The sequence below is a fragment of the Bufo gargarizans genome, chromosome 11, assembly GCF_014858855.1.
Source record: "Bufo gargarizans isolate SCDJY-AF-19 chromosome 11, ASM1485885v1, whole genome shotgun sequence".
NCBI classification, from domain to species: Eukaryota; Metazoa; Chordata; class Amphibia; order Anura; family Bufonidae; genus Bufo; species Bufo gargarizans.
The window spans coordinates 3,693,628-3,719,399 of NC_058090.1; the positions used below are offsets into that span (position 1 = coordinate 3,693,628).

The following is a 25,772-nucleotide window of genomic DNA, read 5'->3' on the forward strand; positions in this document are numbered from 1 at the left end:
GTGACAGCCATGGAACGTGCCGGTATAGGACATTAAGGAACCACTCCGGAACCAGGGATCTCAACCTAAGGAAAAAGAGAATAAAATGCGTGGTAATTGCACAGCAAATTCGATCAATAATAATAATTTTAAAATGTAGCAACATTTGGTAAGGTACACTTTACATACTGTAATAACATAATCTAATAAATGAAATCTAGCAGATACACTCTCCACGGAAATACAGCGTTCAAACCCAAAAAAGCCGGGAGGGAAAAGGGAGGACAATACTCGCCTCCGTGTCTTTCATAAAATCATGACTTTACGTCATAGACTAGGAAAATCATTCAATTTTATATCAAGACACGGAGGCTCATATTGCAAGTTTAAAGCGATAAAATAACCGAAGAAAAAGCATGAGGACCAGGTCTGAAATAAAAATCCCTAAACGTAGAAGTTCTGGACCAGTCTGCCAATTTCAAAATATCCTCCAGACGGGCTCCAGAGACTGCCATAGACGTGGCAGAAGCACCCTGAACCGAATGGGCTGTGAAGACAGAAGTATCTATGCCCGCGAGAGACAGAATCCACTTGACCCAGCGAGACAGGGTAACACTGGTGACCGGTGCGAAAGATCTATGAAAGGAAATAAAAAGTTGCGGAGAGTCCGAGGTTCGCAGGGATGAAATCCGAGAAAGGTACTCCCTGAAACACGAAACCGGACAAACCGCAGGAGACTCGGGAAAGGCAGGGTAAGAGACCGATCTGATACTGGTTTTGGTACAGCGAGAAATGTTGAAAGATACCTCCTCCGGGGTAAAATAAACTGCGTCGAAGTCCAAAGCGCGGACATCCGAAACCCGTTTACAAGACACTAGGCAAAATAAAGTGACAAGTTTCGCCGAAAGCTGACGAAGAGATAGATCCGAATTCAGAGGGCAATGAGAAAGGAAATCAATGACCAAAGACACGTCCCACAAGGAAGTGAATCGGGGTCTAGGAGGCCGAGAGACACGAGATCCCTTGAGCAAACAGCGCACCAAAGGATGCTGACCCGACGGGCAACCGGAGAAACCCTGATGAAAGGAAGAAATAGCCGACCTGTACAAATTAATAGTACGATACGCCTTGCCGTCTTCAAAAAGAGAGGACAGGAACTGTAAAATCTCCTCTACAGGTGCCGTAACGGGATCCAGGTTCCGGACCATGCACCAACGAGACCAAGATCCCCAGGCCGCCCGGTAGGCCTGTCTGGTACCGGGGGCCCACGCACTTTCCAGAATGAATCTAGTTGTCTCCGATACTCTAGAGACGTCCCAGCGACCCCCAAAACTCTGCACCCCAGAAGACGAAGCTAGTTGTCCATCAGGAGGGGGGTGGTGCTGGCCCATTGGGCCCAAAAGGAGATCCGGCAGAGGCGGGAGACGAGGGTCCTCGATTAGCAGCTCCAAAAGTTTGGGGAAACCACACCTGGGCCTGCCAGAAGGGAACCACCAGAACTATCTCTGCCGCTTGGCGACGCACCTGAGACAGTACCCGGGGAATCAAGGCGAAGGGTGGGAAGGCATAGGGGAGGGTGCATGACCAATCCTGGAGAAGTGCGTCCACCGCCTCCGAATGAGGATCCGGCCTCCAGCTGTAATACCTGGTCAACTGGGCGTTCCATCGCAAAGCAAACAGGTCCAAGGTAAAAGGCCCCCAGAGGGATTCGATGGAAGAGAACACCGTCGACTCCAATCTCCAGTCGCTGAAATCCGAGATGTATTGAGAATTCCAATCTGCGTGGACATTGAGAAGGCCTGGAATATACTCCGCCACCACCGTGAAGCCCCTGTCCAGACAGTAAGACCAGAACTCCTTCGCCAGATGCGTTAACATCGCCGAACGAGTGCCGCCCATGGAGTTCACATAGCAAACGGCTGACACGTTGTCCATCCTGAGTCGTATGCAGGCACTGACCTTGTCACAGGCGAAACTCTGAATCACGAAGGAGCCTGCTAAAAGCTCCAAAACGTTGATGTGCAAAGTCGCCTCTGGCGTTGACCAAGGACCCCCGGTGGAAACGCCGTTGCAGCGAGCACCCCACCCCTGCAGGCTGGCGTCCGACTCGATAACCAGATCCGGCTGGGGACCCACGATGGCTCTGCCATTCCACGCATCGAGATTGTGAATCCACCATGTCAGCTCATCTCTGGTGTCCTGATCCAGGACCACTGAGTCTGCGTAGGAGGCACCCACCTGAACATGTGCAATCTTGAGCCGTTGAAGTGCCCGGTAATGTAGCGGGGCAGGAAAAATCGCCTGAATAGATGACGACAGGAGACCCAAGATACGGGCCAAGTGTCGTAGGGAAACCCGGGGAACCGCCAGACCTGCTCCTCCAAAGGAAACGAAGCAGATCCCTGGACTGCCTGGCAACCGACACTTTAAGGTAAGCATCCTTCAGGTCGAGCTTGACCATCCAATCCCCCGGAAGAAGGAGGTGCCTGAGAAGGTAGATACCCTCCATTTTGAAATGACGGTATCGAACATAAACGTTCAGGTTTTTTAAGTTTATCACTGGACGCAACTATCCTCCCTTCTTCTCTACCAGGAAAATGTCGCTGATGACACCTCCCTGGGATAACGGGGCTCTTTCTATGGCCCTTTTTTCCTGCAGGGATAAGAGTTCTGCGTCTATGAGCCGGCGAGACTCCAGCGAGAACTCCCTCGCCCTGGATGGAGGGAGACAAAGTGGGGCGTCTATCAGTTCTATTTGAAAACAGTAGCCAGGACCCATGGGTTGGACGTGATGAGCGACCAGGCATGTAAAAAATGTTGGAGTCTGCCTCCTATGTAAAGGGAAGAAGACAGAAGTGTATTTTGAGGACTCACCGAAAGGACGTCTTGAACCCGGAGTTCCTCTGAAACCTCTGGACCTTCCGAAAGCGCCTCTGGACGGGAAGAAAGAAGCCTGCTGTCTCTGGTCCTGAAACGCAGGGCGTTGGTTGAAGGGACCTCAATCTATGTTACGGGTCTGAAAATGCGCTGTCATGGAACCATGAACCAGACGTACAACAAGAGATAAGTGGAAATAAGAAGGCTTTATTGAAAATCAAGCTGTAAGGCAAAAGTCCAAACGGATAGCTAAACCGAAGCAGGGTCTTGCGAAGCCAGAGGTCAGGAACCAGAAGGGTAGTCAGACGAAGCCTGGATCAGGAACCAGCAGGGTAGTCAGACGAAGCCTGGATCAGGAACCAGCAGGGTAGTCAGACGAAGCCTGGATCAGGAACCAGAAGCAGCAGTAGTCTTAGAAGCATGTGAACACAGGAGGACCAAGCAAGGAACTGAAGCCACAGACCTCCTATATATATGAGCTAGGCATCCAGCTCCTCCCAGTGGGAAGGAGAAGCCGCAGGGTGGGAGGCTACAAGAAACCCAGAAACCAAGATGGCCGCCAGCACATGTCAAACGAAGGAGAACAGCAAGAAGGTAAGACCATGACATGCGCACGGCCGGACAGTCGGCCCCTAACACTGCCGGCCCTGGTAGAGACCCTACCGTGAAAAACTTTGCACATAGAAGACTGCGCCTTGTCCAAGGCCGTGAAGCCCCCACAAATTTTCCTAGTTCTTTTATAAAGGAATCGCCAAAAAGGAGCCCTTGAGCATCCTTGCCGTCTTCCGTCAAAGTCATGTTGGACAATTTTGGCTCTATCTTCATGAGGATAGCCTTCCTCCTCTCAATCGCGAGGGAAGTATTCACATTCCCCGCAATGCAAATAGCATGCTGCACCCATCCTCGGAGCTCCTCCGGGTCTATCGGCGTGTTGTCTGCTCTAGCAGACTCTGCTAACTCAAAAATCTTAGCAAGGGGGCCTAACATATCCAGGAGTTTATCCTGGCATGCCCGAAGTGCTGAATCTAGGCCCCTGCGGGGGGGTTAAACCCTGACTTGGCCAGAAACTGGACCATTTTAGGGTCCACATTAGGGGTCTCGCAGACCTTATTAGGTATTAAAGGGTGTGGGCATTCGGCCCTTAACTTATTACGTGTCTCTTTACACAAGGGTGTTCTAATCCTGGCCTCTAAATAATGGGCCACATGTGGGGCGGGGATCCACTCCGCAGACCTAGGATGATGCAAACTATCTGGATCAAAAAGGGGTTCCCCTGAAGGATCCGTAAGAGGGGCAGGGCCCAAAGGGGTAGCCCCTGCGGCCACACTAGTAGAAGGTCGAGACGAGGGGATGTCACCGTCCACCTCCAGATCCACCATAGCGCCCTCAATTTCATTATCTGAACCACCGATGTGGTAACTCAAAGCCTCCTCATCAGACTCCATATCGGAGTTAGAACTAGACTCGGGCTGAGTGCGAGCTGATTTCCACGGACGCGTCTTTTCTGCCTGGTGTGGACAGGCTCTCTTGCGTGTGCTGAGCACGCTCTCAGTTGATAGAACTACGCTATCATTCGCTAGATTTCTGGAGGCAACAGTATCAAGTGGCGTAATGTGGGGAGGCCCCAGAGGGACAATGGCCTGCGATATGGATTGTGAGATAATTGAGGACATAGACCCCATAGCTGAAGCAATTGCCTGGGGGATTGACTGTTGCAGGGCCAAAGCCTGGGCGTCCGCCGAGGGCATAGCAACAGCCCCAGGAGGAGTAGAGGAAGATCCCTGAGTTATGGGAACTAGTGAACTGACCGGTACTGAGGGGTTAAAATCGGTAGGATGAGACATGGTTGAAACAGAAGGGAGTTAGTCACTCCTGAAGAGAACAGCCAAGATGAGGGGGAACAGGAGAACACAACCGTACTGCAGAGTAGGACACACAAAATGGTGACCGAGATCGCAAGAACGGCCTCGAAACGTAGGGGGACACGCCCCCCACCCCCTCCAGGAGCCAATAGGAAGGGGAGTAAGAGTGGCACCGCCCCCAATGAATGTGCCGCCCCGGGAAGCGACTCCCGAGTGCGGCAGGGACAAACCAAGATGGAGCCCGAAATCTCGTCCCTCGCAAGATCTCAGACGCAACAAGAAAGACCGGGCTGACGCGACAGAGGCGCCAAGAGGGGAAAGATGGCGCCGAAACCCCCACAAGACAGGTGAAGACAAATGACAAATCCGGAGCATGGTGAAGGGGGAGGGAAGGGCAAGGCGCTGGCGGCGCGATACGGCAGGGAGATGAGGGAACAACTGGAAAGAGTAAAAGGAAAATATCGCGGCAACAGACTATATAAAGATGATAAGCCAACTAAAACTCAATATATAGGATACCAATAGAACTAAACTAAAAAGAGAGGGGAGAAATGAGTTAAATCCAAACTTATTGGGGAAAAATATCCAATCAGGAAGCAAATATAACAACCACACTAGATTACTTATAACACCAAACTTGACTACTTATCTGCCATGGAGCAGCAAAGAAAGAGGAGGATGTCACTAAGGACGGCCTATTTATGGACTGGTTGGTGGGAGGGGTTACCCTTAGGGGTGTTTCTGTATGTTACCTTGGTTACTCTTCTTTGCTGCTGTGGATTTTCAGTAAAGAAAGAGATAGCAATATGAGCCTCTGTGTCTTGATATAAAATCAAAGTTAGTCATTTCAATAATTTTAAATATAAATTTTTTTTAGGCTGCTTGTAGGGTTATAATGGGAAGATTCAGACTCCAGCACTCACCTTTTTTGACGTGTCAAGTTCTCCGTCTTTATTTAGCAATTGTGCACAGACAATACAGAACTCAATTCTCTCTGGTGTAGGCTGTTGACGCGTTTCGAAAGGTTCTTATTCGTAACAGTGGTGTGCGTCTGGTGTTCTCAGGTATATATAAGAGCTCAGATGTGTGTAATTAGCGCTATAAACACTCCCACTTTTAGCCAGGCCAAATGTGGGAAGAAGGAATAGCATGGAACAATTTAGATTCCACCCCTTTGCGCAACACGTGTCTCTCATAGTTATCACCTGGAGCACCAGATTCAATCCATTTTAGTATCTAACATACAGAGATTTACATAGAGTTGTTTTAAAAACAAACTTGTTTCAATGCATATAAGTTATCTCTTCTAAAATAATAAAAATTATTATGTAACATGCAGATAAAATCATAAAAAAGAAACAAAAAAATGTATATATAAAAAGGCAGTGTGGGAAAAACTCTGCTTATTGGTCTGCTGCGTTAAATAGGTATCCATTCACATTATAGTTGCGTTACTTGTCATTTTGTTTTTTCAAAAAATGCTACTGGACAGTTTAATAGAAATATACATAATTATACATAATTGTTCCCAAAGGGGGAAAGGATAGAAAGAAGCAACTTTTAATAATTAAAGAAATAATTAATAAAAGTGCATAATTTCCCTTCTCATGTTTAATCCCTTAGGATATCTCGTTTCCAGTTTAAATATCCAGAATGCTTCTCTTAGATTGACTTGGTGTTTTATATCTCCTCCTCTGATAGGGGTTTTAACTTGTTCTATGGCATATGTCTTAAAATGTTTGGGGCTGCGATTATGTTTTTCAATAAAGTGTCTAGCCACATTTGATATGTTGACATAAGAGGGATTATCTATATAGTTTAGATGTTCCAGAATTCTGTTTTTGAATTTTCTTATAGTGCACCCTATGTACATTTTATCACATTGCTCACACCAGATCACATAAACCACTGCTTTTGTGTTGCAGTTGATATAGGACTTGATGTTATAGGTCTGTGTGTGATCTGTGTTGGAAAAGGTTTTTGTGTTTTGTACATAGTTACAAGTGCGGCATCGCTGACTGCCGCAATGTGTGAACCCCTTATATGTCAGCCAAGTATCTGTATGTGGACAAATTTCCCGTACAAACATGGACGGGGACAGAAAATTTCCTATTGTTTGAGGTCTTTTTGATACTATTCTACAGCCCTCTTTCAATACTGTATTAAGTATATTGTCTTCATATAATACCGGAAGGTATTTTTTTATGATATTTTGGATTGCATTATATTGACGGCTGTACGTGAGTACCAAAGTAGGTTGTGGTATTTTATTTTTGTTATCTTCTTTTGGCTCTTCCTTTGTACTTATGGATTTTATGTTATTTTCTTTTCTGACAGCATGTTTAGACTGTTTATGTGTCATTTTATTTTTGGGATTGCTTTTGTTTTCATTGTTTTTAAATAGTTTGTTTTTTGCTATTTGAAAGCCTCTAAAAATCATCCATTCAGGATATTTTCTTTCCAGGATACGTTGCCATATTAGGCTACTTTCACACTAGCGTTCGGCTAGCGTTCGATCGGATCCGTTCTGAACGGATCCGATCATAATAATGCAGACGGAGGCTCCGTTCAGTACGGATCCGTCTGCATTATTTTAGCAAAAAAAAGCTAAGTGTGAAAATAGCCTAGTACGGATCCGTCCAGACTTTCAATGTAAGCCACATTGTGGCATCTTCAAACGGATCCGTCCCCATTGACTTACATTGAAAGTCTGGACGGATCCGCACGGATCCGCACGCCTCCGAACGGCCAGGCGGACACCCGAACGCTGCAAGCAGCGTTCAGCTGTCCGCCTGTCCGTGCGGAGGCGAGCGGAGCGGAGGCTGAACGCCGCCAGACTGATGCAGTCTGAGCGGATCCGCCTCCATTCAGACTGCATCAGGGCTGGACGGCTGCGTTCGGGTCCGCTCGTGAGCCCCTTCAAACGGAGCTCACGAACGGAAACCCGAACGCTAGTGTGAAAGTAGCCTTATATGACATTCCTTTTTGAAAGCTTCTGTTGTATTGCAGTTTCTCCTGGCCCGTATAAATTCTCCTACTGGGATGGATTTGATGGTATGATAACAATGGTGGCTATCTGCCCGTAAAATTGTGTTCCCCGCAATCTCTTTTCTGTATGTTTCTGTTTGAATAATTTTGTTTGGTATACCTGTAAGTTTCAAATCCAGAAAATGTATCATACTAGAATCCTCACTATATGTGAATTTAAGATTGTAGGTATTATTTTGTAAGTACTGTATGAACTTGTGTACGGCAGGTACATCACCACTCCATATTATGAGCAAATCGTCGATGTACCTGCCGTACCAGTTCAAGCAGTATGCAAAGGGATTGTTCATGCTATATATATATTTTTGCTCCCAATAGGTCATAGTCAGAGTCAGATTAGCGAGGGCTGGGGAATATTTGGCCCCCATTGAAACTCCTTGTGATTGAAGATAAAACAAATTGTCAAATAAAAAGTAAACCATGCATATTTAAAGGATTTATTTCCTGTTCATTTTCCCCCTGGAGATTCTCCAGACACGTCAAAGATAATTGTTCCTGAAATTCCATGCCAACATATTGGTTGTGCATGGTGGTAGTATCCGACATGCTTGTAGGATGTTCAGGGGGATGGACATCAAAGAAATGCCTGGCTACTGTAAGTTGTCTAATAAACCTGTTTATGTCCAACAATGTCATAAATAAATCAAAATTCACACTTGGTACAAAGTTCAAACCCAGTCTTAATACATGTATTTGTTCTTGCGTTAGAGTCTCTTGGGACAGATTAATTACATCATTGTTACTTTTTACTCCAGTTACAAGTACATTAATTACCTCCTCTTCTGTCGGGTTGCCATTGAGTGTCCTTTTTCTGTGTTTGCGCCCCGCTCTCCGGATTCGTTTTTTTGCTGGAGTTGAGTAATAATTTTTGTTCGGTTTGTTCTTCTTGTAATATGAGGTTTTTGGTCTCATTGTTTCATTTGATCTTTCTTGAGGGAGCTCCTGTGCTTGTAGGGTTGTCACGATACCAAAATTTTGATTCAGTTTCGATACCATAAAAAAGTATTGCGATACTTGATACTATTCAATACCACACGAAAAAAAATAATCAAACAGTCATATCTTATTTTTTGGGGGGACCAGGTAACAAAAAAATGGCGAATCGCGCATTTTTTTTTTCTGTTTTAATAGTTTGGACTTTTCGGACATGGCGACATGTAATATGTTTATTTATTTATATATTTTATATGTAAAATTGTGATTTATACTTAATATTTTTTTACTTTTTATTTAATAACTATTTCCCCCCTTAGGCCTCGACACACGACAGTTAATTTTTTTTTGTTTCCGTTCCGTTTTTTGCGTTCCATATACGGAACCATTCATTTCAATGGATCCGCCCAAAAAACTGAAGATACTCCGTATGCCTTCCGTTTCCGTATTTCCGTTCAAACATAGAACATGTCCTATTATTGTCTGCATAATGGACAAGGATAGTACTGTTCTATTAGGGGCCAGATGTTCCGTTCTGCAAAAAACTGAATGCACACGGATGTCATCCATATTTTTTGCGGATCCATTTTTTGTGGACCACAAAATACAGAAAAATACATACGGTCCTGTGCAAGAGACCTTAGGGGCTAGAACCTGGGATATTTTAATCCCTTGTCCTATTCACCCTAATAGAGCTCTATTAGGGTGAATAGGACAACACAGCTTACCATGGCAGCCAGGGCTTCAGTAGCATCCTGGCTGCCATTGTAACCGATCGGAGCCCCACCATTACACTGCTGGGGCTCCAAACAGAACTGCCACTGCACCACTGAGGAGAAGGGGAGGGGACCCTGTGGCCACTGCCACCAATAAATATAATAATACTTGAGGCGAGTGGGCGCACTGCGCCACCAATGTTTTTAACACTGGTGGGGGAGCACACTGCGCCACCAATTATGATAATTAACGTTTAATACAGGTACAGAATCACATAGCCAGCACCCGACCTCTATGACAGCTATGTGATTCTGCTGGCTATGTGATTCTGCCTTCGGTACCTGGCTCATGTATCTGTATTAAAAGTTAATTATCGTCATTGGGGGCGCAGTGGCCACAGCCCCTCCTCTTCCCCTCTCTCTTCTCATTGGTGGCAGTAGCAGCAGTGGCACAGTGGGGAGGGAGAGACTGCTTGCTTCTCCCCTGTGCTGCTAAGGGAACATGGCGTGCACTGAGAGCATGTTCTGTGATACTAGGCTGTGCAGTAGTGCAGCCTAGTATCGGTAAAAGGCAAATCCCTGTATCGAATCGATACCGGTACAAAAGTATTGATTGGTTATCGATAATTCGATACCTGGTGCAACCCAAGCTGCTTGTAAAGATTTACATTTTGGAAATTCAAACCTCAATTCCTCGACATTAGATATATCTATGTCTTCTCTCAAGGTAAACGTATTTTCATTGCAAGAAGAAGCATACCAATGGTTAGAAAGCAGAGCGTCATTTTTGTGTACAAAGATTGGTGTAACAAACATGGAACATCAGTTATAATACAAAATGTTAGTGGGGTAAATTTTTGACTCGTGACAGTTCTTCTAAATATCTGGAGAAACTCCCCAATCCAAGAGACCGACAGATCCTGAGCCGGTACAGACTGAGCGCCCACAGCCTGCTCATTGAATCCGGACGTCACTGACAGAGGTAAATGTCCAGGGAAAGAAGACTGTGCCAGCAGTGCGACCAGGAGACCGTGGAGGATGAGGCTCATTTACTGCTGCGGTGCCCCAAATACTCAGCAGTGAGAGAGACTCACTTCAGGAGACTGTCTGATCTCTGCCCAGACTTCACCTCCATGGAAGAGAAAGAGAGACTCTCCATACTGCTAGGGGAAGAAGAGAACACAACGGCCATAGCAGCACAATATATTACTGCCTGCCATAGACTCAGAGGAGCCTGATATACCATGGACTCCTATACCCCCACCCTGGACGTGTCCGCACCCCCCAACCCTACCCAATTATTTCCCACTTGCTTTGGCAATGCTAAAATGTATTTAGTCCTGCCAATAAAGCTTATTTCATTTCATTTGTATTAGGGATCTTTCACAGGAGTGTGTCCCTTGCAGTAATAATGCTCCTTTTGAAAGAGGTATCCACCATAATTGACTTAGGATTGATAATGCTGTGTGCTTCTGCATGACCTTTGTGAAACTGAATCATAATCTAGTAAAGGGATCTTATCCTGTCAAAATAAGGTCAAGTAGAGACGCCTAGCATTACAAATCATGACAATGCCAGGGACTCACTACTATAAAAAAGCCCTTACCGTGAAACCCGATAATTACGAAAGCTGAGAGCAAATGTGCCACTACCATTCTCGTGTCAGTTGTGTCATCCAGTCTGATATAGATCTGTGACCACAGTGATAACAACAAATATTGTGCTTATGTAAAAATATCACTAAAATGTCACAAAGAAGGGATAGACAACCTGGGGTACTCCAGCCATTATAATAGTGATGCGTCCCACCATTCCATGCTGTAGGCAGTCTAAGCATGGTGGTATTTGGATAGTGCTGTAATGCCACAAGATGGCCAGCCTTGGAATACAGTATTAGTAAGCTCTGTCTATTGTAATAAAATGTTTACAATGTAAAATAAATATTTTTCTAATCAGATTTCAGAGACAGAAGAAACTATGGATGAATCTGATGCAAGTTCTGTGGATCAGGATCAAGAAGATGATGAGGTATGCATTACCCTTGATCTCTTGAGTATTTACTCAACTAGCCCTTGTTGCTCGTGTACTGTCCTTTATGAATTTCATTTCTTCTTGGTATAGAGAATTTTATGTATAATTTTTTATTTTCTTCAAAGGAAATAAAAGAATTACTACAAAGAATGAAAGATAAAGCCAGGGCATCACATCCCGGAGCAGATTGTTTTCAAACAGACCCTGTCTGGGCCCCTGGTGAAGAGCGTCCTGGAACAGAACCTGACCCTGAAAAAAGGGTGAATAATGTGACTGTAGCCACATGACCTCTGTTGCTGTGAGTTGGAAGTCTTGGAGCATCTTGTGACAGGAAATCTCACATGTGTAACGGACACGTAGAATTTCATTGTAGGTGTCTAGATCAAGAAACTCTGGTGACGCGTATGATTTCACAAACCATGCATTACAGAAGAGCTATTGATTATAACAAACCAAAGCATGTTCACTAATCATATCTATTACACTTTGTTTTTGTCATCCAAATCTTTGGTTACTGCAATATACACATAGTGGGTTAAACAAAGGAAAATGTGTTGGTTTATTATAAGCTCCCACTTTGTTTTCCATTATGATTCATTTATATGTTATTCTTGAACTACAAATTCAATATAATGCAACTTTATAGACATGCATTACAAAAAAGAAAATTGGTAACCCCAATGTAATATTCAACCAAATATATTTATTCATTGTGTCATGCGAATCAGTTTTAGGCCTCCTGCACACGACAGTATTTTTTAACACCCCGCAAAACGTGGTTCCGTTGTACCGTGATCCGTGCCCATTTTTTCTTCCGTGGGTCTTCTGTGATTTTTGGAGGATCCACGGACATGAAAAATGAAAAAAAAAATCTAAGTCAAGTTTGCCATTGAAATGATAGGAAAAAACGGACACGGATCACGGACGCGGATGACAATCTTGTGTGCATCCGTGATTTTTCACGGACCCATTGACTTGAATGGGTCCGTGAACCGTTGGCCGTGAAAAAAATAGGACAGTTCATATTTTTTTTCACGGCCAGGAAATGCGGATCACGGATGCGGCTGCCAAACGGTGCATTTTCCGATTTTTCCACGGACCCATTGAAAGTCAATGGGACCGCAGAAAAACACGTTAAACGGGACAACGGCCACGGATGCACACAACGGTCGTGTGCAGGAGGCCTAAGATTATGGCCTTTTACACTGGCATACTGTCGAAAGCAGGGTTCACATACATACATAATGGCCTTTCGCCTTATTTTTTGCGTTATTGGACTCAAAAATGGGTCATTTGTCACATAAAATCAACAAATAATCTCATATATTATGGGATGTATTTGGTTTTCATAGTCTCTATTTTGGACTACCCTATAAAAATCTTCCCCTGCATATTCCATGACAGTTTATGTGTTCCATAGGCTCACTTATGGACCAAATCTCTCCTTTCTTCTGCTCCTATTATGGAGCAGACAAATGGGAAAGGCTAGCGCAGTCTCCTTTGAAGAGTATACTGTATTGATCAATTACAAAAACATGTCATTGTCAACAATAACAGATATCAATTGGTTTGACATAAAACTTCAAAAGCAGTCGTTTCTGTTAAAAAAAACGCCTGTCACTAGAATTGTATGTTATCTTTCACCACAGTCAAAGGGAAGATGGTGATAAAAATAATGTCCTCAATTACTAAAACAATTTTTTATTTTTTTTTGTTGTCTTCTACTTATAGCTTATCGGCAATTTACCACCTTGGTTTATGGATACCTAGGAAAACATGTACGGATACCGATTGCTTCCTGTGTAAGAAGAACAATACAGGCTTGTTCACACGTGCCGTGTTTTGCGGTCCGCAAATTGCGGATCCGCAAAACACGGATACCACCCGTGTGCCTTCCTCAATTTGCGGAACAGAATGAATGGCCCTTTATAGAAATGCCTATTCTTGTCCGCAATACGGACAAGAATAGGACATGATCTATCAATTTTGCGGGGCCACGGAACGGAGCAACGGATGCGGACAGCACACGGAGTGCTATCCGCATCTTTTGCGGCCCCATTGAAGTGAATAGGTCCACACCCGAACCACAGAAAATGCGGCTCGGATGCGGAACCAAACCATGGTCGTGTGAATGAGCCCTAAGGGAGAGATTTCCGGACCCTGAAGGGCAATACATTGGTTTTAGATACTATCAGGATGTTCCACTTGCTTCTGCTGATTTTGATTTTAATTTTTAGAACATAATTTCAATTTCCAATTTTATTTACCTTGTTTTGATTTCGGAGTTGTTACTCTGTTCTGTTTTAAACGTTTCGTTATGTTGCTAAAATAGTATATATTATATCTAATTAGAATTTCTTTTGTTTATATATCATGTTTGGATCATTTTGTAAATGACATATTTTTTTTTTAACGTTAGAAGGCTTAGGCCTCTTTCACACGGGCGAGTTTTCCGCGCGGGTGCAATGCATGAGGTGAACGCATTGCACCCACACTGAATCCAGACAGATTCATTTCTATGGGGCTGGGCACGAGCGGTGATTTTCACGCATCACTTGTGCGTTACGTGAAAATCGCAGCATGCTCTATATTCTGCGTTTTTCACGCAACGCAGGCCCCTTAGAAGTGAATGGAGCTGCATGAAAATCGCAAACATCCGCAAGCAAGTGCGGATGCGGTGCGATTTTCACGTATGGTTGCTAGGAGACGATCGGGATGGGATAAAATTTACACAACACCTAACCCAAACCTAAACTTCTGTGAAGAAGTTCGGGTCTGGGTACCAAACATGACGATTTTTCTCACGCGCGTGCAAAACGCATTAAAATGTTTTGCATTTCCCCTTAGACGTTTAGAAGCAAATCTTTCCAAAACCCACTTTTTAAGAACCAGTTCAGGTCTGAAGTCACTTTGTGAGGCTTAAATTATAGAAACCACCCATAAATGGCCCCATTTTAGAAGCTACACCCCTCAAGTTATTCAAATATGATTTTTACAAACTTTCTTAACCCTTCAGGTGTTCCACAAGAATTGAAGGAGAAAATGTCAGATTTTCACTTTTTGGCAGATTTTCCATTTTAATCCATTTTTTCCAGTAACAAAGCAAGGGTTAACAGCCAAACAAAACTCAATATTTATTGCCCTGGTTCTGTAGTTTACAGAAACACCCCATATGTGGTCGTAAACTTCTGTACGGGCACACGGCAGGGCGCAGAAGTAAAGGGCGGGTCTGGGCGGGGTTAGGGCATTTCTGGGAGGGGTTATGATGTGAAAAATGGGCGGGGCACCTGTCACTTTGAGTTTGACGAGACATGTCCCACTATACTACTGTGGCCATTGGGTCCCCGCGCTGATAATGGCGGGGACCCGATGGCAGGAAAGGCAGCCCAATCCCTTCCTTAGGCATCGTGACTGCCTTCCGTGACAGCCTGTGAGATCCAGCCCCATGGATCTCACAGGAAGCAGGCTGTAACTGTATTACAGTGTGTAATACACTTACAGAAACTGCATTGCAATACAGAAGTATTGTGATGCATTGTAAAGGAGATCAGACCCCCAAAAGTTCAAATCCCAGAGTGGGACAAAAAATAATGCACCTGAAAATCACGGTCCATACATCCTAACATCAAACTTTTCATTTCCTACAAGACCCCACACATGAGTTTCAGGTTGCAGCTGTGACAACCTGAGAGGTGTTAATTTTCTCGCTAACACCTATTAACACCTATTGCATATGCTAATGGTAAGAAAAATGGCTTAATATAAATTTTATATCAAATGATAAGCTTTACATATCACTTTATAAGTCCTTATCAAATGATAAACTTTTATTAACACTTTATATCCCATTTATAACATTTTGATACGGTTTTATACCACTTTTATATCATTTTGTGATTTGATATCACTTTGATATTATTTTGATTTGACTTTTATATATTAGCATGCCCGGGTATGTCCAAAAGACGTATACTACACGGCCTGGCGTCTTTTAATTATAATAGCAACGATAAAAAATCAAGGATGACAAAATTTTAATCATTTAAAAAAGTTTTATTAATTTTTCTTTATTTACAACACGTCAACTTACATTTTTAACAAACACTTAGGGACCGACAAGTTTGTGTGTAATTATAACAGCGTATACATAATTGTTTCATGCGCGTTGCTACAAAGGAGCACACAACACAATCATTTTTTCAAAAATCACTCCTAAACGTTTTTTTCAAAATGTATTTCTTCAGCTGTACAATGTAAGCTATAGATGCAGTAATGGCCGCAGACCGAACTAGCAACGTCCTGGATTTGTCTGTTTTGATACCTTATAGTCTTAGAATTTTTGTATAAAAATTTTATAAATTCAGCAGGAAACAGCTCACTCGACGGCGATAATCTATAACTATCAAAAAATATAGATACGTCGTCAGGCTGTAAAATAATTAAAATCCAGTGTCGTCCCCGCTTATACGAATTGTCCGTATTCACAATGTAGGCCGCCGGGCTGTCGATTATTTTATTTTTAGGTAATAAATCGCACGGAAGTACACCTTTAAATATGCGACGGGCGTGAAAATCAGTTTTAATAACACGGGTAATTTCATAATTATTCATTTTTATTGAAAATCATATAAAACTTCCCTTCTATTATTTATTTCAATAATGTTTTCATGAACTTAATACACAATCATGTTAATAGTGTTTACAACCGGCTCAGCAAATCTAATTTCAGCTCTGAGATTTCCGCTTTTTACTAGCGAGAAATGACCGCCGGGTTCTTGATTCGGCGATAAATCAAAAGCGAACAATGTATAGCCATTCAAAAAATTCAGACCGGTCCACGGATAAAGCGTTGTCAGCCTTATGCTTTCCCGAATTATGCACGAGCGACATATATTCTCGAACCGCTGATACGTCTTGGAAATTAGGTTGAAACGGTTTTGCGGGTATCTGTTGCCCCGTCCAAATATAAGGCCGCATAATTCACATTATAGTGGTTGAAGCACAAAGGATTGTTGAGGTTGAGGTCTTGAGAAGGGCTTGTGAATGTTACAGGGACACGATTATGGCAATGACTGAAGAAAAAAAAAAGTGACGCAATACTTTAAACGTGAAAAGAAATACAGAACAGTCACTAAATGTATCAACCCATTTCAACTTATCACGTTGGCGTAGGCTTGTGAATGTTACACGGACACGATTATGGCCATGACTGAAAAAAAAAGTGACGCAATACTTTAAACGTGAAAGGAAATACAGAACAGTCACTAAATGTATCGACCTATTTCAACTTATCATGTTGTCATCAGTATGTATGGCTATGTATCGTTTTAAATTTCTTCCCGAAAATACCATAGCGATTGTCCCTGCAGATATTTACCACAAGACCCAGAAAGGATTCTCAACATCCTGCTTACAGTAAGCTCTTAGCTCTTCCTGAAAATTAAAGGTGTCATTTTTGTGTTCTTCGTACCACACCATGAATTCTTTTTTCTCGCCGGGCATCATGTAATCGCAGCCGTAATACCACGTTCACTCCGAGATAGGTGGTCGAGCCTCAGCCAGAGGAAGTCGGGGAGCATGCGGCGGTCGTGGTCGTATGAGTATTTTCAAACAAAGTCTTTTTAATTCCAAATGTTTAAAACATTATGTTAACTTTATGTTATTTTATTAGGGTTCCCGAGGGTCCACCAGAACGAATGAGGAGAACGTCAGCGTTTTTTAGATTGACAACGACCTCCTCATCCAGATGGTGGAGGACCATCCACAATTGTGGTACCACACCGACCGCCGCCACGCAGACCATCACTCTGGCTACAGATTTGAGAGGCAATTGTACCAAATTGGGACGACCTCAATGAAAGTCAACGGGATGAGTGCCGTAAGTATATTGTATTTCATTTGTATATAGCATACACGTCTGCTTTATTTCTCAAAAGTGGTTTTCCATTTGGTTTAAGTGGGTCACTGCCACCGATAGTTCGCAAAAATATATTTTTTGTTGTTGTTGTGGCAGGTTCAATCAAATAGTAAACCATTTTTGATGTCAAAAATCATGTATTTTAAAGACAAATTTTTTATTTTATTTTTTCTTGGTGCCAGGGATGACAATTTTGGTGCGGTGACGGTCAATGAGGGACCGCTTCAAGAAGAACTTCAACGAGGAGGTTAAGCGTCCGAGTGGGTCTGGAGGAACCCGCAAGCGGCCGTACCGTTATGCAGCCGCATTGGGGTTCCTAAGAAGAACCCTAGAGCTGAGAAAGTAAGATATAATGTTTATACAAATTATGAATTATGATCTCCAATGTATGTGTGTGGCCCAGGTAGACTGTCATTTGGCACTCTGTCCGGGACATCCACATATTTGGAGGAGTAGAGATGAGCAAAGCGTGCTTCAGATGATACATCTGAAGTTGCTTTAAAAAAAAATAATCATACTGTACATAGACACTTCTCTGTATGGGCTCTATCTCTGTACAGTATGATTTTTTTTTTTTTTATGCAACTTTCCATGTAGAATGCCAAGTCCCTTTGCTCGCCTCTATCTAGAGGTTCTCTAATTGCAAATTTTTTTTTCTTTGCTTTACAGAACATCAAGCAGTACTCGGGCACCCGAGGCTCCCTGTGAAGTCCCACAGGAGGCGGTCGCACAGGAGGCGGTCCCTGAAAAGCCGCCCACTGCGGGTCCCTCTCGTCCTGCTCAAGCAGCTGGTCAGGACCTCAATGTTCCTCTACCTGTGCCCTCTGGCAACGCAATGATGGCTACATTAGCCCCGCTATTTGAGGCCCCCATGCGTCGCCAGAGGACCGGTAGGAGCCGTCAGGCGGACTACGAGGATTTCACAAGGCTCGTTTACGAGTCCTTGATGGGATTCCCCAATAGAGTTGCCACTTTGGAGGACAATGTGCGACGTCTGCAGGAGGGGGCGGTGCTGACGTCGCAGATGGGTCCAGTGCATCACTATTGGTTATCGTTGCTCCCCGTGATGGAACGGTTTACGCCCGACCAGCTGTTTGAAGCCAGAAGACAAGGGGACAGCATCTTGTGGCAAGTGCAACACCGCCCCACATCCCTTCCCCTGTCCATGCCCTATCCCCATCCCAAACTACCTTTCCCCCATCCCAAACTACCTATCCCCATCCCAACCTCCACATCCCCCTTCCCAAACTAGCTATCCCCCATCTCAACCTCCTCATCCCCCATTCCAACCTCCTCATCCCCCATCCCTTCCTCCCCCAGCATCCAGGCACTCCAGAGTGACCTCCCTCAGACTCCTCCCACTCCATAGTGTCCTCCACCAGTGTTCATGCACTCCATACTGTCCTCCCCCAGCATCTAGGCACTCCATAGTGACCTCCCCCAGTTTTAATGCACTCCATAATGTCCTCCCCCAGTGTCCATGCAATCCATAATGTCCTCCCCCAGTGTCCATGCACTTCATAGTGACCTCCACCAGTGTCCATGCACTCCATAATGTCCTCCTCCAGTGCCCTTGCTATCCATAATTTCCTCCCACAGCATCCAGGCACTCTATAGTGACCTCCACTCCATAATGTCCTCCCCATAGTCCCTCCATTCCATAATGTCCTCCATCAGCATCCATCTGCCCCCCAATATATCCTCCATCTGCATCCCTCCACTCAATAATGTCTGCCCCAGTGTCACTGCATTCCATAATGTCCTCCATCAGCGTCCATCTACTCCACCATATACCCTCCATCTGCGTCCCTCCACTCCATAATGTCCTCCCCAGTGTCTCTCCATTCAATAATGTCCTCCATCTGCCCCACAATATACCCTCCATCTGCGTCCCTTCACTCCATAATGTCCTCCCCAGTGTCTCTCCATTCCATAATGTCCTCCATCTGCCCCACAATATACCCTCCACTCCATAATGTCCTCTCCATTGTCCCTCCATTCCATAATGTTCGCGATCTGCCCCACAATATGCCCTCCACCTTCATCCCTCCACTCCGTAATATCCTCCCCAGTGTCCCTCCATTCCATAATGTTCGCCATCTCCCCCACAATATACCCTCCATCTGCGTCCCTCCACTCCATAATGTCCTCTCTATTGTCCCTCCATTCCATAATGTCCACCATCTGCCCCACAATATACCCTCCATCTGCGACCCTCCACTCCATAATCTCATCCATTGGAGTTCCTCCTGACTTCCTGAGTAACTCTCTTTTATTTTCAATTAAGATAATATCATTGGTGGATTTGGTTGTGAATTTATTTATGTAAAAATGATACTCACCTATTTTGAAGTTGTCACGATCCTCCTATACCTCTTCTGCTTGTCCTCTCTCTCTGCATGTCCTGTCTGTCTCTCTGCACGTCCGTCGCCGATGTCCGCGCTGCAAACAGAGCATGCACGGCTCTGTATTAGACACGGCACAAAGGAATAAAGCTTTGCGCATGCGCGGCGGCCCGGCGGCTTGCGCGTTCATAAATGCAATGAGCGGCCGGCCATGGGAAAAAAGGGTTTCTTCTGCGCAAGCGGGGCCCATGGATTCGGCCGAGAAGCGGGGGAACCAAAGTACAACACTGGGGTAGGAGGGAGGGAATTTTATCAAGAAGGGTGGCAATTTGATATTGCAACATATTTGCAAATCACTGGCACTTAATAAACTATTATCATTGTGATGGAAATACCCCTTTAAGGATAAGGCCTCGTCCACATTTCCGTGTCAGTGACACATCCGTGGAAAAAAGCATTAGTGTTTTATCTGTGAAGGTGTCCGTGAAGGATCTGTGGTTAGTCCGTGTGTCTGTTTTTACCATCCGTGTGTCATCCGTAATTCACTGATGTTGCTCAGCTGAAAACTAATTTCCAAAGTATCTCCTATTGTGCTTTGGTGAAAAACGGACGCACCATGGATGCCATCTGTGTTGTGTCTGTGATTTTCAGTGACCCATAGACTTCAATGGGCGTGCTTGGTTCACATCATGGTGCACGTCTGCGTGATTTTTTTAAACTGACCCACGATCAGTAAAAAAAATACTGAAATGTGAACAGACACAATTGAATCTATGGGTACTTGGATGTCCATGGAAAATGCGGACAGTACACGTCAGTGAAAAACAGAAAGGAGGACTAGGCCTAAATCTGGAATAAAACTTATTAATATAGCTAAACGCGCCTACTTTTCCACCCACATAGCAAAACTGAAGTAAGTGTTGTAAGAATGCAAAAAGTCGCAATTTTTTTTTGCAAATCACAAGTCATATTTTGCGGCTTTTTAAAGCCAGAATTCTGGAGTGGAGGCATGATAAATCAGAACCACTGACGTTTAATGTGTATATTCACACATCAGTGTTTTTCCACAGACCATGGTAACACCGCGGAAGCATGCCCTATATTGTCCATGATTACGGATCTCTTATGCACATTGTAGCCTATGAGTCCGTAAAACCATGTGTAGTGTCCCACTAGGTAGGAGTGGACACTACACAAGGGTCAATTGGGTAACGTGTTACTTCTGCTCACAAGGGACAGTGATATTGTATTTATCCATGCATTGTAATGTAATTTACTGTGTGTATTACATATGTTGGTTCCCCCTGTTAATGATTATCAGGCCTAGTTGGATGTAATTTAACATTCCAGACACTAGAGGGAGATAGGGAGCCCCTAGTATAAATGTCCAGGCCCAGACAGGGAGAGGTTAGGTCATAGTCAGGAGTCTGTGGAGACAGAAGTCAGAAGGCACCAGCCCAAGATATGCTGAGGGCCTCCTCCTGACATGCAGCTAGATAGTCCTGGTTCCTAGCTGCACCAGGAGGCTAGAAGGAGTACAGCCTGCTTGGAGACCGAGTGTATTCCAGAGGACTAGAGGAGTCACCTCGTCAGCCTGAAGCTCCTGAGGCTAAGGATAAGTCAGTTGAGATACCCCAGTAGTAGGAGAGGACCTCCTGGGAGCAACCTGCAGTTTCCCCACCAAGAGAGGATCATACAACCAAGTACAGATAAGTAACCTGATGGGCAGAAGTACTATAAAGTGAAGAGCAAGGGTCTATACTGGAGGAAGGAATTTATACCAAGGATTAAAGCCAGCACTTAGGCATCCGGGCCTTGGGATCCAGCCAGCTAGAATAGCTGAGGGGATAGAGCAGCATTGCGCTGCAAAGCATTAACTGTTTGCCCTCCAAGTATCTTGCATGATTAATTCCTGCCATCATTGAAAGTAAGCCTGCTTGGGACGTATTGTTCAAGGGACTGCATCATCATCATTAACCACTGTAATTGACTGTACAAAGTTGGACTGTTTTCAAGTAAAGCAACGTTTGGTTCACCATACAATCTGTGTACCTCAATTACTATTCCTACCAACTGGTGTGCCACCGTTACAGGCACTGGCGTCACGATCCTTAAAGGGACCTTGCCTCAGGCACTCTAAACACCTGCAACAACCAGGGCACCTCACCCAACATCAGGCCAGGTCTCTACACCCAGAGTGTGCCCCAGAGGAACTAGTGTCTGCCTCTCAGAATCCACTCAGAATGCATTAGGGCAGTGCGGATGCGTTCGGGTCCGCTTGTGAGCCCCTTCAAACGGAGCTCACAAGCGGACAGCGGAACGCTAGTGTGAAAGTAGCCTAAGACACATCACTTGTGAATGTCTGGACTTATAGAGGACCTGTCACCTTCCCTGATATGTAGGTTATAGTAAAACCTTGTATTGCTCCTAACAATTCTAGAACGTTTCCTCTTTAAACTTTCTTTTATTCCACCTCGAAATATATGAATGAGGCCGGCCTACATGGAAACTTTTGTACCGCAACTGACTGCATTATTATTTTTTGCATCACAAAATGTCTTCATGTAGGCTTAGTCTTAGGCCTAGTTCACACGAACGTTTTTTTTGCGGGTGTACGGGCCGTTTTTTTGTGTTCCGTATACGGTCCGTATACGGAACCATTCATTTCAATGGTTCCGCAAAAAAAACGGAATGTGTTCCGTATGCATTCCGTTTCCGTATTTCCGTTTTTCCGTTCCGTTGAAAGATAGAGCTTGTCCTATATTTGGCCGTAAATCACGGGTCGTGGCTCCATTAAAGTCAATGGGTCCGCAAAAAAAACGGAATGCATACGGAACACATCCGTATGTCATCCGTTTTTTGCGGATCACTAATTTAGAAATACTAGGCCCAGCCTACTTTAGCCATGTGTTCGGTGTTTACAAACTTTGCCAAGAGCACATGTGCAGGTGCTGAAACCGGCCCCAGCCTGTCTGCCTTGCAAGATAGCAGCTTCTCAAGATGGATGTGGAGAAATTGATCCTGCTGATCCAGGAACGTCCTCTGCTTTGGGACACTCGAACAGAGGAATATCACGACCGCATGTGCAAGGAGCGGGCATGGGACGAGGTGACCCGTGACATGTTGCCCAGAGAGTGGGAGAAGGGCACTTCCTCCAAACGCCGAAAATTAGGTATGACAACCCATGTTGATGTGTTTTATGTGTAAAATGCCTATAATGTCATTGTTACTTGTCAAGCAGTGGTGTATATTGGAGTATATTACACAAGCAGGTAAATCAGTATGTTTTTTTATTTAATGTGCACCATGAGGATGTTGTGTTTTCAATGTGAAAGTGCTCAGCACTATATATTGCTTGATTATTCATCAGCCATGGCCACCGGTGGCTCACCTGCTGTACTAAAACCTCAATTATAACCATGGCCTGCTGCAGTCTGATATATATTTCATGTGTGGACATGATTAGAGGTATACTGTGTGTGTACTGTATACTGTATACTTATATTGTGTATCCCTGTAATGTCCAAATATCAAGTGTGAATAATGTTTAAAGGCCTGTTATGATTCCCGGGTTACAACAATCCTACTATTTTGCAGGTTATTCAGCCTATTAGGTTTGAAAATCTCCAGTATATGGTATACTAAATTAAGTATTTGCCGGTTTTAATGTAGTAGTAACCATATTTTGTCATGTGATTTTATACGTGTGATTACATTTTTTACGTTACAATTGTTGGTATGTTATATTTCTACAGTCCAACGCTTAAAGACTCGCTGGCAGTCGTGCCGGGATCAGTTCCGCCGGGAACGAGTTCAGGCCATGGGCAAAAGTGGTGATGGAGGCGTCCGAAAGAAGCCATACCTTTATACCCGGCAGTTGGCTTTCTTAAAGCCAGTGCTGGACCTTAGGCCGTAAGTATGAAATGCCTAGATTATTTAGAATGTTTGCTTAGGAATGTCCCCAAATCTATTATTAGTGGCTTATTTTTAGTTAAAAAATTTTCATTTTACCAGTAATGTTTTATAGGCTAGTATACAACTATGGCTTGAGTGCTTAAGCCAGGTACATGTTGTTATAATATCTAGTGTGAATATACTGCCCTTGTCACCACAATGATCACTAAAGTATTCCAGCTACCATTGTTTATCCTGATATGACCGGAACAAATGGCTAACATTATAAACAGGTGAGGATAGCGATAAGGGACAACCATCTGTGCAGCTCTATATTAACATAATAAGGATCTCCAAACGCCTTTTCAGATTGATTAGTTATCCTGATAATCAATATGTGACACGTTTACTGGACCCATGTCATCCAGTGTGGTTTGTGAAATGTGGCTTATATGTTCATACAATGTATATATACCAATCTTATTTACATTACTCTCTCATTCCACAGCACCGTTGACAGCCTGGAAGAGCAGAGAGGCCTGGAGTCTACAACCAGTGATGAGGAGCGTGTGGCTGCTCCCCAGGATTCCCCTTCTCTGGCCACTGAAGAGCCACTACTGTCGCAACCGTTGGATCCGGCAGAGAGGGAGGAGTCTTCTGCTGTGGAGGTTGGGGCTGAGGTTCATTCGAGCCCCGAACCTTTATTAAGGAGACTATCACGGCGGAGAAGGGGCGCACCACAGCCTGCCGAACCTGCCTTAAATACTCGAGCCATTGTTGAAAGTCAGGTGCTCGAGTATTTAAGGCAGAGAAGGATTGAGGGCAAGGAAGAAAGAATGCTCAGTGGCCTAGCGCCACTTATCGAACCTTTGTCTGCTGAAAAGCAAGATATATTTGTTTCGGTTATGGCTACTGTAGCCAACATTCTAAAAAGCCCTATGGACCCAGTGGAGCTAGTGCGGGCAGTCCATAATGTACATTGTCGGGCTTTAACTATAAGCGTTGGCACATCAGCCCAACCAGGGCCCAGTATGTATTTCCAGCAGCCCATCCAGCAAACTTATTCCTAGCCCCTATTTTCTCAGGAACATGATTTTGCCCCTCGACCCCCTTGTCCTGTACCAAGGATTAGATACCCACCACCCCCTAATGTGGCTGGCCCAAGCACACAGGGCCCTTTTATGCGGGAATTATCCGAAATGTAATTTGTTTTTTGTTTATTTGTTGGGTATTTGATAGCTGAATATGAAGCACTTTTATTTTTACCATGGAAAATGTTAATTAAAAATATATACAAAGATTGCAAAAATCTCTATCCTTTTATTAGCATCAACATTTAAACAGTATACAACATTACATGTTTGAATTACATCACTACACTCCAAACGTCATACACATCTTTTTATTGATGAATCATTACAACTTGGGCTGGAAATACACATAAAGTCAACGCTGCTCAACCTTCCGGAATCATGTTGTATGTGCTTGAATAATCTCCGAATCCGGGACCTTGGACAGCATCTTTAAAAGTCTTCGGCATGCCTCGGGGAAAAATGACAAGTTTGGAATAAGTATTGCAACATATGGGTGCGTATGCAATCATAACACAAGTCGGATTTCGTTTTGAAGAGGTATTAGAGGGTTGTTGTATACAATCAAATATCTGATTTTTGTACTCCGGAAAATTGACTAATTTCGCAATTTCAACTACACGAATGTTATTTGACAATTCATACAATATAACCCCAGCCCACAAGCCCACGTCAAGGGTCCTCTTTGTCTTGTGAGTCCCTACACTATCAATATATAACCCCACCACCAACCAAAAAAGTAAATAAAAAACTAGGAAAATAAAGTTACTAGGATTACCAGAGTCCAGATTATTTTACACTCTGCCATGAATTACGCCCATCTGCCACGGCACTGCTCCCTCAGGACTTGAAAAATATTCTTCATAGAGGGCCCGAACTGCAAGGGCTGCAGTTCCAGGTCATCCGTGAAGGGTCTGGTCCAATCCTCCGGAAGAAGAATATGTACCAGATTCCAAATCCTCAACTTCTGAGGGACCATCATTAATCCTGACAAAGTTATGCAGGATGACACACGCTTGAATAACCTTGGTGGCATTCTCCGGTGCCATCTGTAAGGATGACAGGAATACTCTCCACTT

The 25,772-nt window shown here is 44.1% G+C and overlaps 1 protein-coding gene across 1 annotated transcript; it reads left to right on the forward strand.

Annotated features, from left to right (window-relative positions):
- Positions 1-22,665: 22,665 nt before the first annotated feature.
- Positions 22,666-24,849, forward strand: LOC122922103. The gene is made up of 3 exons (XM_044272574.1): positions 22,666-22,880; positions 23,464-23,620; positions 24,111-24,849. The coding sequence occupies exons 1-3, from the start codon at positions 22,709-22,711 to the stop codon at positions 24,670-24,672; spliced, it is 891 nt and encodes a 296-aa protein (XP_044128509.1). The 5' UTR covers positions 22,666-22,708; the 3' UTR covers positions 24,673-24,849.
- Positions 24,850-25,772: the final 923 nt, after the last annotated feature.

Excerpts from the sequence above, each read along its gene's own strand:
- LOC122922103 (XM_044272574.1), top strand. The coding sequence starts at position 22,709 with ATGGATGTGGAGAAATTGATCCTGCTGATCCAGGAACGTCCTCTGCTT. Across the intron at positions 22,881-23,463 it reads CTCCAAACGCCGAAAATTAG|TCCAACGCTTAAAGACTCGC; the intron begins GTATGACAACCC and ends ATATTTCTACAG. Across the intron at positions 23,621-24,110 it reads CCAGTGCTGGACCTTAGGCC|CACCGTTGACAGCCTGGAAG; the intron begins GTAAGTATGAAA and ends CTCATTCCACAG.